This window comes from Eretmochelys imbricata, chromosome 12, assembly GCF_965152235.1.
Source record: "Eretmochelys imbricata isolate rEreImb1 chromosome 12, rEreImb1.hap1, whole genome shotgun sequence".
Taxonomy (NCBI): Eukaryota; Metazoa; Chordata; order Testudines; family Cheloniidae; genus Eretmochelys; species Eretmochelys imbricata.
Window position 1 is genome coordinate 2,218,378 of NC_135583.1, and position 15,257 is coordinate 2,233,634.

General features: G+C 46.6%; 1 protein-coding gene across 2 annotated transcripts in view; it reads left to right on the forward strand.

The window, feature by feature from the left end:
* The window catches only part of GLG1 (golgi glycoprotein 1), a 187,663-nt gene that overhangs the window by 156,989 nt on the left and 15,417 nt on the right, over positions 1–15,257 (forward strand). For both annotated transcript variants that reach the window (XM_077831194.1, XM_077831196.1), the window contains 5 exons: positions 1,335–1,427; positions 5,300–5,437; positions 7,284–7,407; positions 7,806–7,948; positions 8,244–8,345. In XM_077831194.1, coding sequence (XP_077687320.1) covers positions 1,335–1,427; positions 5,300–5,437; positions 7,284–7,407; positions 7,806–7,948; positions 8,244–8,345 — 600 coding nt within the window. The remainder of the gene's footprint in view (positions 1–1,334; positions 1,428–5,299; positions 5,438–7,283; positions 7,408–7,805; positions 7,949–8,243; positions 8,346–15,257) is intronic.

Here is a 15,257-nt window from a genome sequence, read left to right on the forward strand (position 1 = left end):
GACTCACAGTGATGACTTAGTGTTCTGATGCCGGCTGCCTGAATCTAGCTCTTAATACACAACCACTGACTCCCTCTAGCCCCCATGAGGAAAGCGTGAACTGTATTTTACACATGAGGAAGTTGAGGCACAGAGATGAAGTTACTTGTCCAAGGCCACCCATTGAGTCAGTGGCTGAGCAAGAATTAAAACCTCTCTAGAGCAGGCTAACTCCTCCTTCTTTGGCATTGGTAGTATTTACATTAATAGTGCCACAAGACTTTTCCCCCTACATTATTTTGTGTAAATGGTGAAGCTCTGTCTGACCATCCCCAGCACCCTCAGAGGCAGCACGCTCAGTCTGTTGGTCGGGGGGAGTGAATGCCTTGCAGCACTGAGCAGCACCTTCAGTTAATGAGCACACCAGGATGTGTTCCCATCAGTGTTCTGACCTTTAATCTTCAATCAGAAGGAGGTTGGCTGTCTTGGACCCTGGTGTGGAGGGAAAGGGAGGAATCTTCACTGCTGTAGAGGAACCCTGCATTTAGAGGAAGAAAGGAAACCCCACTCATTGTTAGTATTCTATGTGACCTCAGATTAAATGCAAAACAGTTGCTTTAGTAAAGCGGTGTAAAATAGAATTTCACTCTAAGGTTGTGTCTACACTGGCACTTTCAGTGTTAAACCTTTATTCGTTCAGGGCTGTGAAAAAACACCCCCCCCCCCCCCCCAAGGGAGAAGTTTTAGCGCTGAAAAGCACCGGTATAGACAGCACCGGTATGGAGAGCTCTCCCCTGGCAATAAAGCATGACTACGCTGCCCACATCACAGCGTTGCCATGGCCGTGCTGTCACGTGGGCAGTTGTAGACATACCCTAAAACCCACAGCCAGCTGTAAGATGTGACCGTATCTTGATCTGCTGCATGGATTTGCAAAACTGATTATTCACTGGCTTTCACCACTTGCCCTGACTAGGATCATTCAAACACACAATCAGGTAAGTGTGGAAAATGAAGCTGGTGAATATACATAAGTGACAGACGTCTGTGAGTGGGACAAGGGAGCCAGATATTGTCAGTCCTGCAAGGAAAGGTAGCCAGTGAAAAGTACCCAGAGTGGGATATGCATTCAAGATAGTACCTAGACATGTGACAACTCAGTGACTTTTTCAGCACTGATCATTCTTACCCACTAGATCATTAACTTCTAAGCACTGAAGACTTCTCTTTTGTGATACTCCAGTGCCTCCTTTGTCTGCTGTTGTGAATATGCTGTAGTCCCTGGATAAAACACAAATTGACTTTCTGATTGAGTTAGCTAACTGCTTGTTTTCCTGGGTCTACTTATCTTACAGACTGAGGATATTCGACTTGAACCAGAGCTGTATGAAGCTTGTAAGAGTGATATCAAGAACAATTGCCCGAATGTGCCCTATGGCAATGCACAGGTGATGAGCTTCTTAACTATTTACAGGTTTCAGAGTAGCAGCCGTGTTAATCTGTATCTGCAAAAAGAAAAGGAGTACTTGTGGCACCTTAAAGACTAGCAACTTTATTTGAGCATAAGTTTTCGTGAGCTACAGCTCACTTCATCGGATGCATGCTGTGGAAAATATAGTGGGAAGATTTTGTATACTGCGACATGGTCGGGCCAGATGGCTATAGGAGAGTAATAGAAAGTAGATATATTAGCCCCAGGCTAAGTAGGTCCCTTTTCCCTGTGTAAGGTAACAGGGAAGGTTCCAGAACAATCAGGAACCTTCTGGAGACCATTAAGACAGGCTGATTAGAACACCTGCAGCCAATCAAGAAGCTGCTAGAATCAATTAAGGCAGGCTAATCAGGGCACCTGGATTTTTAAAAGGAGCTCACTTCAGTTTGTGGTGTGCGTGTGAGGAGCTGGGAGTAAGAGGCATTAGGAGCTGAGAGTGAGAACGCGGACTGAGGAGAACAAGCATTATCAGACACCAGGAGGAAGGTCCTGTGGTGAGGATAAAGAAGGGGTTGGGAGGAGGCCATGGGGAAGTAGCCCATGGAGTTGTAGCTGTCGCACAGCTGTTCCAGGAAGCACTCTAGACAGCTGCATTGCACAGGGCCCTGGGCTGGAACCCAGATTCCCCCCAAATCCTCCCAACTCCTGGTCAGACACAGGAGGAGTCGACCTGGACTGTGGGTTCAGAAAAACGGCCAAGCTGAGGGCTGCTGTAAAGCTCCAAGGCGAGCAAATCTGCCAATAGGCGCAAGACCCACCAAGGTAGAGCAAAAAGAAAAGGAGTACTTGTGGCACCTTAGAGACTAACCAATTTATTTGAGCATAAGCTTTCGTGAGCTACAGCTCACTTCATCGGATGCAAGGTAGAGCAGGAACTTTGTCACAATACACAGAGAACATGAAACAATGGGTGTTACCATACACACTGTAACGAGAGTGATCAGGTAAGGTGAGCTATTACCAGCGGGGGGGGGGGACGGACGACCCTTTTATAGTGATAATCAAGGTGGGCCATTTCCAGCAGTTGACAAGAACATGTGAGGAACAGTAGGGAGCGGGGAAATAAACAAGGGGAAATAGTTTTACTTTGTGTAATGACACATCCACTCCCAGTCTTTATTCAAGCCTAAGTTAATGGTGTCCAGTTTGCAAATGAATTCCAATTCAGCAGTCTCTCACTGGAGTCTGATTTTGAAGGTTTTTTTGTTGAAGAATTGCCACTTTTAGGTCTGTAATCGAGTGATCAGAAAGATTGAAATCTCCGACTGGTTTTTGAATGTTATAATTCTTGACATCTGATTTGTGTCCATTCATTCTTTTACATAGATACTGTCCAGTTTGGCCAATGTACATGGCAGAGGGGCATTGCTGGCACATGATGGCATATATCACATTGGTAGATGTGCAGGTGAACGAGCTTCTGATAGTGTGGCTAATGTGATTAGGTCCTATGATGGTGTCCCCTGAATATATATGTGGACACAGTTGGCAACGGGCTTTGTTGCAAGGATAGGTTCCTGGGTTAGTGGTTCTGTTGTGTGTTGTGTGGTTGCTGGTGAGTATTTGCTTCAGGTTGGGGGGCTGTCTGTAAGCAAGGAATGGCCTGTCTCCCACGATCTGTGAGAGTGATGGGTCGTCCTTCAAGATAGCTTGTAGATCCTTGATGATGCGTTGGAGAGGTTTTAGTTGGGGCTGAAGGTGACGGCTAGTGGCGTTCTGTTGTTTTCTTTGTTGGGCCTGTCCTGTAGTAGGTGACTTCTGGGTACTCTTCTGGCTCTGTCAATCTGTTTCTTCACTTCAGCAGGTGGATATTGTAGTTGTAAGAACCCTTGATAGAGATCTTAGAATCATAGATCTTAGAATCATAGAGATCTTGTAGGTGTTTGTCTCTGTCTGAGGGGTTGGAGCAAATGCGGTTGTATCGTAGAGCTTGGCTGTAGATGATGGATCGAGTGGTGTGGTCTGGGTGAAAGCTGGAGGCATGTAGGTAGGCATGGTCGTCAGTAGGTTTCCAGTATAGGGTGGTGGTTATGTGACCATTGCTTATTAGTATTGTAGTATCCAGGAAGTGGATCTCTTGTGTGGACTGGTCCAGGCTGAGGTTGATGGTGGGATGGAAATTGTTGAAATCATGGTAGAATTCCTCAAGGGCTTCTTTTCCATGGGTCCAGATGATGAAGGTGTCATCAATGTAGTGCAAGTAGAGTAGGGACATTAGGGGACGAGACCCGAGGAAGCGTTGTTCTAAGTCAGCTGTAAAAATGTTGGCATACTGTGGGGCCATGTGGGTACCCATCGCAGTGCCGCTGATTTGAAGGTATACGTTGTCCCCAAATGTGAAATAGTTGTGGGTGAGGACAAAGTCACAAAGTTCAGCCACCAGGTTAGCTGTGACATTATCGGGGATCCTGACGGCTTGTAGTCCATCTTTGTGTGGAATGTTGGTGTAGAGGGCTTCTACATCCGTAGTGGCTAGGGTGGTGTTTTCAGGAAAATCACTGATTGATTGTAGTTTCCTCAGGAAGTCAGTGGTGTCTCGAAGATAGCTGGGAGTGCTGGTAGTGTAGGGCCTGAGGAGGGAGTCTTTATAGCCAAACAATCCTGCTGTCAGGGTGCCAACGCATCATCAAGGATCTACAACCTATCCTAAAGGACGACCCCACACTATCAGAGGTTCGTTCACCGGCACATCTATCAATGTGATATATGCCATCATGTGCCAGCAATGCCCCTCTGCCATGTACATTGGCCAAACTGGACAGTCTCTACATAAAAGAATAAATGGACACAAATCAGACGTTGAGAATTATAATATTCAAAAACCAGTCGGAGAGCACTTCAGTCTCTCTGATCACTCGATTACAGACCTAAAAGTGGTAATTCTTCAACAAAAAAACCTTCAAAAACAGACTCCAATGAGAGACTGCTGAATTGGAATTAATTTGCAAACTGGACACCATTAACCCAGGCTTGAATAAAGACTAGGAGTGGATGTGTCATTACACAAAGTAAAACTATTTCCCCATGTTTATTTTCCCCCCCTACCGTTCCGTTCTTGTCAACTGCTGGAAATAACCCATCTTGATTATCACTACAAAAGCCCCCCCCCCCCCCCCCCCCAGCGCTCTCCTGCTGGCAATAGCTCACCTTACTTGATCACTCTCGTTACAGTGTGTATGGTAACACCCATTATTTCATGTTCTCTGTGTATATAAAATCTCCCCAATGTATTTTCTACTGCATGCATCTGATGAAGTGAACTGTAGCTCATGAAAGCTTATGCTCAAATAAATTTGTTCGTCTCTAAGGTGCCGCAAGTACTCCTTTTCTTTTAACTATTTACATGTCAGTTTTCACTGCACACAGCCTGTTTTTGAAAAACATCCTTGTCTCACTAACACACAGCATTAGACTTGCATTTTGGAGTATTTTCCAACTTTTGTGAGGATTAGAGCATTTCAGTGTCCAGCTTTTTCTGCCTAACATCAGAGCACAATGTGACAATTGGTTTATCCCTTTGTACCGTGGCAAAGTGAGGGATTTTGTAAATCTAGTTGAGTAGGAAGATGTCATGACCATCTGACTAAAACTAACAAGTGGCTAGCTGAATACAATCTGGTCTACAGTACAACATTAATGATTTTTTGTGTGTGTATGTGTGTGGGGGGGGGGGGGATTCCAGCCTCTGATGCCTAGGATTTAACAAGTACAGATACTTGAAAATAAGCCCACAGGGGAACACCAAAAGTATTTCTTGACCAAGTATGAGGGGAGGATTTTTACAAGCGGTGTGCCTTTCTCAACTGTTGTCACACTGTCTTGTTGCAGATTATTGAGTGTTTGAAGGAAAACAAGAAGCGTCTGAGCAACCGCTGTCACCAGAAAGTGTTTAAACTGCAGGAGAATGAGATGATGGATCCAGAACTAGACTACACACTCATGAGGGTCTGCAAGCAAATGATCAAGGTAACAGTAGCAGGCTGACCAGTGAGAGGATGGATTTGAGACCACAAGGAACGTTAATTCACCTAGAACTCTCAGCATATTCATACTTGACACAAGGCTGGGGGGGAAAGGGTTGGTTTTATTTAAAATAAAATAAAACCCAAGTTCCGCGTTCTCTACAACGACTTATTTCCAAAATGGCTGCTTCGGACCGTGCTGCTTTTTTTTACACAACATAACTGGGTCTTTTTTTTTTACTTATCACCTTGAATCAGCATGATTGTTCTTTCAGGGATCTCCTCTTTCAAATGCACTCCCTGCCTCCAAATGCCAGGTACAAGCAAATCTTTTGCCTGGAGTATCAGCTGGTGTTGGAGGAGAAAGGGGGTTGATGTGCTGGAGTTTTTGTTAGAACTTGGATCTCGTCTGTCCTGCTTCTGCACTGGATCCGTTTCTGTCAAAGGACAAGAAGTTGTCAAGAACACAGATTGATGTAACTCTTTCAGTTCACCGCTAATACAGACTTTTATCAAGTGACAGATAAGGCAAAATCATATAGCTGCTCTGGCCGCATGCAAGATTAAACCACCCTCAAGATCGGAATGCTGACACCTTGTAGTCAGGAGACAACATTAAACACTAATAAACACTTTGCTGGATAGCTGGAGGAGCCCCAGGGCACTGAGTTAACATGGAGAGTTAATAAAAAAAAGTAACCTGGCTCCATTTATGGCTGAGGCTCAATGTCTGACTGTAGAGCTGGTAATGGACCCAGGCTTTTAAAAAAAATCTGTAGCATAATCAAGGCTAGCGGAAGGTTACCACACCACAGAAGCTCCTAGAACTAGAGACCCTCCCTGTAAGAGCAGGATCCAGCAGAGCAGTGATTAGTCTGCAGAGTGTTTGTCAATCCATTGATCTAGATGGACAATTTTATCACTGTGCACTACATGCAGCTCTCCAGTGCTCCATAAATTGCACTGAGCACTGCCTTAGTGTTCTGGTGTCCTGCACCACACCTGTGGCACAGGGCATTGACTTGTAGGTACGATCACCAGATTCCATTTATTCCTGTTTCTGGAGCAAATAGGGAGAAAGGAAAAAGATTTATATGAGACCCAGAAAAACATAATGGAAGTTTTGCACCAAAATGTGGAATGAGAATACTGTGAATGGGGAAGTAAAGGGGCGTCTGGCTTTGTTTGGTGGTACTGACATAGAGCAGCAAGCTGCAGCCTGGGACCTCGGAGGAGGGATAGCTCAGTAGTTTGAGCATTGGCCTGCTAAACCCAGGGTTGTGAGTTCAATCCTTGAGGGGGCCATTTAGGGATCTGGGGCAAAAATAAGAGACGGTACTTGGTCCTGCTGTGAAGGCAGGGGACTGGACTGGATGACCTTTCAAGGTCCCTTCTAGCTCTCCATATTTTTTAGGTTGGATATTAGGAAAAACTTTTTCACTAGGAGGTGGTGAAGCACTGGAATGCGTTACCTAGGGAGGTGGTGGAATCTCCTTCGTGAGATATTTTTAAAGTCAGGCTTGACAAAGCCCTGGCTGGGATGATTTAATTGGGGGTTGGTCCTGCTTTGAGCAGAGCGTTGGACTAGATGACCTCCTGAGGTCCCTTCCAACCCTGATTTTCTATGATTCTCGGTTGCTAGGAGCTATTCAGACAGTGCTGCATAAAATTATGTTCCCCTCCTTTCTCTCCCCTGCCAAAGCAGAGGGTGAGAGGAATTGCTGTTGGTGGTGCGTATTGGAAGGGAGAGTCAGTCATGGTCCCTCTTTGGCTTGGGCAGGGAGATATTTAGTCTCCCTTGTGAATGCTTGACGTTTCATATGCTATAAAACCTGGCTTTCCCTTTGCAGAGGTTTTGCTCTGAAGCAGATTCGAAGAACATGTTGCAGTGTCTGAAACAGAATAAGAACAGTGAGGTGATGGACCCTAAATGTAAACAAATGATCACCAAGCGACAGATCACCCAGAACACAGGTACCATGGCCTCCACTTCACATTTTTTATCCAGGGGAAGAAGCTAGTTCCCTGCCTGGGCTGAGAAGTGATCTGCACAGCCTTAACTGCAGACAGCTTCCCTTCATTTAATTCCCCTTCACCCAGAATCTAAGAACAAACAGTCTCTCCACCCTAGTTACTGAGTGTCATGTGATTGTTGGTTTCACTTACTCCCCAGGCTTGTTACTATGTGGTCAATTTCTTCAAAGTAAGAAGTCACAATTTAACTCTTTTAAACTGCTGGAAGACAGTGTCACCCAGAAGGAATTCCTCCTACAGATTCTCCTTGGAGCTCTGTCACCTTGTTGACACATCTTTTTTTCCAGTAGTGTGTAAATTCTAATGCAGTTCCTTTCCATCTTTCCTCTCTTGGTTAGATTACCGCCTGAATCCAGTGCTCAGAAAGGCCTGCAAACAAGACATCCCCAAATTTTGCCAAAATATTCTGAGTACAGCTAAGGATGATGCAGAGTTGGAGGGGCAGGTTGTCTCCTGCCTCAAGTTGAAATATGCAGACCAGGTGAGTGAGGAAGGTAAATGTGTAAATATGATCCGCATAGAAACATGCACAGCAACTCTCTGATTAACCCTCCATCCTAGTAAATTAGACTCACTTGCAGTGTATATGTACGTAATCTTGGGCTACCTACGGATAATTGCACTCACAATTTAACCTTCATTACCTCTTAGCCTTCACTATAGAATAAACATCTTAAATGCAATTAACCCTGTTATTAAAGGTGCCAAGACATCTGACTTGCAAAAATCAAGCTCAGTATTTGGTTGGCTAATTGCTATCTTTCTCCTCTTGATAGCGTCTGTCTCCAGACTGCGAGGATCAGATCCGAGTAATAATCCAGGAATCTGCTCTTGATTACCGGCTAGATCCCCAGCTGCAGATGCACTGTTCTGATGAGGTAGGAGATGTGACCACTGTGTCCCTTAGTTCAGTTGAAAGCTCTCCTCAGCAGCTTCACACTCAGTTTCACCCCTTTCTAACAAAATGAACCCTTTTGACAAGGCAGCTTAACTACTCAGAGCTAGTTCCAGGCTCTCTGTCTGCAACTTGTGCCTAGAACAAAAGATTTGTATTCTTCTGCACAATCAGTATTTCTAAGTCAAGCTTTGCCTCTGGTATGCATATTGACACTGATATACTCTAGAAGTACAAATCATCATCATCACTTGTTCAAAGCAGACAAGTTAATGTATCCTTTTGAGTTTCCCATCAATCGTGAGTGAACCAGAGTAGCTGAAATCTGCTTTGTAGTTTCCATGTCAGCTTAAGCAATGGCTCATGAATGACATGTTTCATGCTAGAGCTGTGATTGTGCCATTTTTCTTCCCCGGCTCATGCCTCTTTGACATGGGCATCTCAGAGCAGCAGTATTAGGCATTGGGGTCAGTAGGGTTGTCGTTTTGAACAGGCTGGCTGGCTGAGGAGCATAAGAGGAGCCCTTGCGCCATTGGAGAGAAATAGGAATGTCTCTAAAACTGGGAGGTGGCACTGCTGGCAAGGTGGAGGGAGAGGAGGAGAGACGGGAACTGTGAGTGAGCTAGTCCTTAGTCCTTAGATGTCTTAAAGGATGAATATACGGGTCCGTGGAGATTTTAGGGTTAAATTGTACAGCACCCGGTCGAAAAGGGACCCTGGTGGCTCCAGTCAGCACCGTCGACTGGGCCGTTAAAAGTCCAGTCAGAGGAGCTAAGGCAGGCTGGTCCCTACCTGTCATGGCTCCACACTGCACCCCAGAAGCGGCCAGCAGGTCCGGCTCTTACATGGGGGCGCCCACGGAGCTCCGTGTGCTGCCCAAGCACCAGCTTCGAACTTCTGTTGGCCAGGAATCATGGCCAATGGGAGCTGCGGGGGCAGTGCCTATGGGCGAGAGCAGCGTGCAGTACTGCCTTCCACACCTCTGCCTTGGAGCCAGACCTGCTGGCCACTTCCGCGCAGAGTCAGGACAGGCAAGGTCTGCCTTAGCCCCACTGTGCCGCTGACCAGGAGCCACCCAAGGTAAGCCTGTGCCCCTGCCCCAGCCCTGAGCGCCCCCCACCCTGCACCCCAGAGCCTGCACTTCCAGACGGAGTCCTCACCTCCTCCTGCATCCCAGCCCAGAGCCACCTCCCACACCCTGAACCCCTCTGCCTCAACCCGCAGCCCCCTCCTGCACCCTGAACCCCTCATCCCCGGCCCTACCCCAGAGCCCTAACCCCCTTCTGTCCCCCAGCCCAGTGAATGTGAGTGAGGGTGGGGGAGAGCGAGCCACCAAGGGAGGGGGAATGTAGTGAGCAGGGGGCAGGGCCTCGGGGAAGGGGCAGGGCTAGGGTGTTCAGTTTTGTGCAATTAGGAAGTTGGCAACCCTAATAGCACAACATGTAGAGGTCATTCTTAATCCGTTCACTGACCTTCTCTTGCTGCATAGGACGTGTTGAGTACATTCCAAGCAGGCCACCTTTGTAACAACTCATAAGGTAAGCCTGCCTTAGTGAGCGAGATTAAAAGAATTATTGGAACTGCCAGGCTCTTTGAGACATAGTTACTAGAAGGGTATTTTCTCTCTGTAAAGAGTAAGCAAGTAAGCTGTGATTGCCACAGTTGTCTTCAAATGAAGACAATGTTTTTATAAGATTATGAGTTTTCCAAATTTGGGCCCGCCTTGTGTTGAAAGTTTTGCGGTGCACATTCAGATTATCTGTCATTCTTTCTCTCTATAGCCTCTTACTGTAGAAATAGTTTTTCTTGGATGATTGTCTCCTAGTGAGGCCCCTATGTGTAATCCACTTGAGATGTGCATCTGCTTGAGGCTGGATGATATTTTTTAGCAGGGTCCGGAGGTCCGTTCTTGTGTCCTACACCTTCCTGTGTTCCCTTCCAAGGAGATAAGGCAGCCCGCCCCAGCGCTTTTCAGTTCCGTTCTATCACCTGTGCTCTGAGACAGAACCCCTCTAATGTCCGCAGGTTACCTAGCATTTCCTTTTCTTAGCTGTAAATAGTTTTTCTTTACTAAGTTAGTTTTAGATAAGCTCTTTAAAGAACTTTTGGGGTTCTCTCCCACCCCCTTTATACTATGCCCAGGGCCCCAGGTTTTAAGAAATGTGTGGTGTGTCTCCTGGGCCTTCCCAGTCAGCAACAGCCATAACACCTGCTTGTATTGCCTCGGGAAACTCCTATCCCCTCCAAGTGTAGCATCCCTGCACAAAGGAGGTTCTTAAGGTTTACTGTTGGTCTAGACCGGTACTAAGTGCTGTTCTCATTCAGCCCCTTGGGAGTGTCAAGGAGGTTCATGAAGGTATTATTGGTTGTGGTGGCACATCTGTCGTCAGGGCAAGTCATTGTTCCCCTACTTGGATGGCTGGTTGTCCTCACGGAAATCATGCTAGGAACTTCAGATAGACTCTCAAGGAAGTGCTACACAGCAAAATGGAAGAGATTTTCCAGATGGTGCCAATGTCGTCAGGTATCCCTGGAAAGTTCCCGGATCCCCCTTTTATTGGGCTGTTTCCCCTCCCTGAGGATATCAGGATTATCGCCAGCTCCTTAAGGGTACAGTTGGCAGATCATAGAATCATAGAATATCAGGGTCGGAAGGGACCTCTGGAGGTCATCTAGTCCAACCCCCTGCTCAAAGCAGGACCAATCCCCAATTTTTGCCCCAATCCCTAAATGGCCCCCTCAAGAATTGAACTCACAACCCTGGGTTTAGCAGGCCAATGCTCAAACCACTGAGCTATCCCTCCCCCCCCCCCGATGATAGTGCCTGTCACCCCTGGATGTACAACTATACCATCTTTGCCCATCCGGTCCCAGTATGAGGTGTTTCTCTGGTGCTGAAACCATCCCTGGCGTGAGACCTCAGTTTAGTCCTATCTGAATCCCCAATTGAGCCTGTAGCCTCATGTTCTTCAGTCATTTATCCATGCAAGTTGCCCTTGTTGCCATCACCTTGTCAAGGAGTGGAAGAACTGGCAGCCCTTATGGCAGACTCTCCCTACACAGTCTTCCATAGGGTGCAGTCACAAGGAGACTTTGGCCCTAATTTCATTCCCCTAAACTTTTTGTCTCCTTCACTGGAGAAATGAGAGGAAAAGCTGTCTCCTTGCAGAGACTTTCTAAATGGATTTTGGGCTGCATTCTGCTTTGCTATGAATTGATTGAAACCCATGCCAGGCAAGGGGTTAGGATACACTCAGCTAGGTCAGGTAACCTCTGTAGCTTCCCTGCAAGACCTCTGTCATCTTTAGATAAGTAGGGCAGCAACGTGGAGGCCCTCTTGTAAGTTTGCAAGATTATGCCCTGGTGCAGACTTCAACAACGGATCATAGAATCATAGAATATCAGGGTTGGAAGGGACCCCTGAAGGTCATCTAGTCCAACCCCCTGCTCGAAGCAGGACCAATTCCCAGTTAAATCATCCCAGCCAGGGCTTTGTCAAGCCTGACCTTAAAAACCTCTAAGAAAGGAGATTCTACCACCTCCCTAGGTAACGCATTTCAGTGTTTCACCACCCTCTTAGTGAAAAAGTTTTTCCTAATATCCAATCTAAACTTCCCCCACTGCAACTTGAGACCATTACTCCTCGTTCTGTCATCTGCTACCATTGAGAACAGTCTAGAGCCATCCTCTTTGGAACCCCCTTTCAGGTAGTTGAAAGCAGCTATCAAATCCCCCCACATTCTTCTCTTCTGCAGGCTAAACAATCCCAGCTCCCTCAGCCTCTCCTCATAAGTCATGTGTTCTAGACCCCTAATCATTTTTGTTGCCCTTCGCTGGACTCTCTCCAATTTATCCACATCCTTCTTGTAGTGTGGGGCCCAAAACTGGACACAGTACTCCTGATGAGGCCTCACCAATGTTGAATAGAGGGGAACGATCACGTCCCTCGATCTGCTCGCTATGCCCCTACTTATACATCCCAAAATGCCATTGGCCTTCTTGGCAACAAGGGCACACTGCTGACTCATATCCACCTTCTCGTCCACTGTCACCCCTAGGTCCTTTTCTGCAGAACTGCTGCCTAGCCATTCGGTCCCTAGTCTGTAGCGGTGCATTGGATTCTTCCATCCTAAGTGCAGGACCCTTTACTAAGGATGTTTCCTTTAGTAAAGGTGTCCTTCAATCAGTCGTATGGTAGGGGTCCTTGTACCCACCACCTCTGTGCATATTGCTTGTGACTCACCTCGAGTGGAATACACAAAGGAATCATCACTTGAACAAAAAGTTTACTTATCCTGTACAGTAACTGGTTTCAGAGTAGCAGCTGTGTTAGTCTGTATTCGCAAAAAGAAAAGGAGGACTTGTGGCACCTTAGAGACTAGCGAATTTATTTGAGCGTAAACTTTCGTAAGCTACAGCTCACTTCATCGGATGCATGCAGTGGAAAATACAGTGGGAAGATTTATATACATAGAGAACATGAAACAATGGGTGTTACCATACACACTGTAATGAGAGTGATCAGATAATGTGAGCTATTACCAGCAGGAGAGCTGGGGGGGAAAAGACCTTTTATAGTGATAATCAAGGTGGGCCATTTCGGGCAGTTGACAAGAACGTCTGAGGAACAGTGGGGCGGAATAAACATGGGGAAATAGTTTTACTTTGTGTAATGACCCATCCACTCCCAGTCTCTATTCAAGCCTAAGTTAATTGTATCCAGTTTGCAAATTAATTCCAATTCAGCAGTCTCTCGTTGGAGTCTGTTTTTGAAGGTTTTTTTTGTTGAAGAATTGACACTTTTAGGTCTGTAATCGAGTGACCAGAGAGATTGAAGTGTTCTCCAACTGGTTTTTGAATGTTATAATTCTTGACGCCTGATTTGTGTCCATTTATTCTTTTACGTAGAGACTGTCCAGTTTGACCAATGTACATGGCAGAGGGGCATTGCTGGCACATGATGGCATATATCACGTTGGTAGATGTGCAGGTGAACGAGCCTCTGATAGTGTGGCTGATGTGATTAGGCCCAATGATGGTGTCCCCTGAACAGATATGTGGACACAGCTGGCAACGGGCTTTGTTGCAAGGATAGGTTCCTGGGTTAGTGGTTCTGTTGTGTGGTTGCTGGTGAGTATTTGCTTCAGGTTGGAAGGCTGTCTGTATCATAGAATCATAGAATATCAGGGTTGGAAGGGACCACAGGAGGCCATCTAGTCCAACCCCCTGCTCAAAGCAGGACCGATCCCCAATTAAATCATCCCAGCCAGGGCTTTGTCAAGCCTGACCTTAAAAACTTCTAAGGAAGGAGATTCCACCACCTCCCTAGGTAACTTATTCCAGTGTTTCACCACCCTCCCAGTGAAAAAGTTTTTCCTAATATCCAACCTAAATCTCCCCCACTACAACTTGAGACCATTACTCCTTGTTCTGTCATCTGCTACCACTGAGAACAGTCTAGAGCCATCCTCTTTGGAACCCCCTTTCAGGTAGTTGAAAGCAGCTATCAAATCCCCCCTCATTCTTCTCTTCCGCAAACTAAATATCCCCAGTTCCCTCAGCCTCTCCTCATAACTCATGTGTTCCAGTCCACTAATCATTTTTGTTGCCCTCCGCTGGACTCTTTCCAGTTTTTCCACATCCTTCTTGTAGTGTAGGGCCCAAAACTGGACATAGTACTCCAGATGAGGCCTCACCAGTGTCGAATAGAGGGGAACGATCACGTCCCTCAATCTGCTGGCAATGCCCCTACTTATACATCCCAAAATGCCATTGGCCTTCTTGGCAACAAGGGCACACTGTTGACTCATATCCAGCTTCTCGTCCACTGTAACCCCTAGGTCCTTTTCTGCAGAACTGCTGCCTAGCCATTCGGTCCCTAGTCTGTACTGGTGCATGCGATTCTTCCGTCCTAAGTGCAGGACTCTGCACTTGTCCTTGTTGAACCTCATCAGATTTGTTTTGGCCCAGTCCTCCAATTTGTCTAGGGTCCTCTGCATCCTATCCCTACCCTCCAGCGTATCTACCACTCCTCCCACTTTAGTGTCATCTGCAAACTTGCTGAGAGTGCAATCCACACCATCCTCCATTTATGAAGATATTGAACAAAACCGGCCCCAGGACTGACCCTTGGGGCATTCCACTTGATACCAGCTGCCAACTAGATATGGAGCCATTGATCACTACCTGTTGAGCCCGACAATCTAGCCAACTTTCTATCCACCTTATAGTCCATTCATCCAGCCCATACTTCTTTAACTTGCTGGCAAGAAGACTGTGGGAGACCGTGTCAAAAGCTTTGCTAAAGTCAAGGAACAACACGTCCACCGCTTTCCCTTCATCCACAGAACCAGTCTGCTTTTCTGAAGTCCAGGGTCCATATTCTCCTGCTTTTCTTTCTTCCTTGTGTCAGGATCCTGAACTCGACCATCTCATGGTCACTGCCTCCCAGGTTCCCATCCACTTTTGCTTCCCCTACTAATTCTTCCCGGTTTGTGAGCAGCAGAACAAGAAGAGCTCTAGCCCTCATTGGTTCCTCCAGCACTTGCACCAGGAAATTGTCCCCTACATTTTCCAAAAACGTCCTGGATTGTCTGTGCACCGCTGTATTGCTCTCCCAGCAGATATCAGGGTGATTGAAGTCTCCCATGAGAACTAGGGCCTGCGATCTAGTAACTTCTGCGAGTTGCCGGAAGAAAGCCTCGTCCACCTCATCCCCTGGTCCGATGGTTTATAGTAGACTCCCACCACGACATCACCCTTGTTGCTCACACTTAATCCCGAGACTCTCAGGTTTTTCTGCAGTTTCATACTTGAGCTCTGAGCAGTCATACAGCTCTCTTACATACAGTGCAACTCCCCCACCTTTTCTGCCCTGCCTGTCCTTCCTGAACAG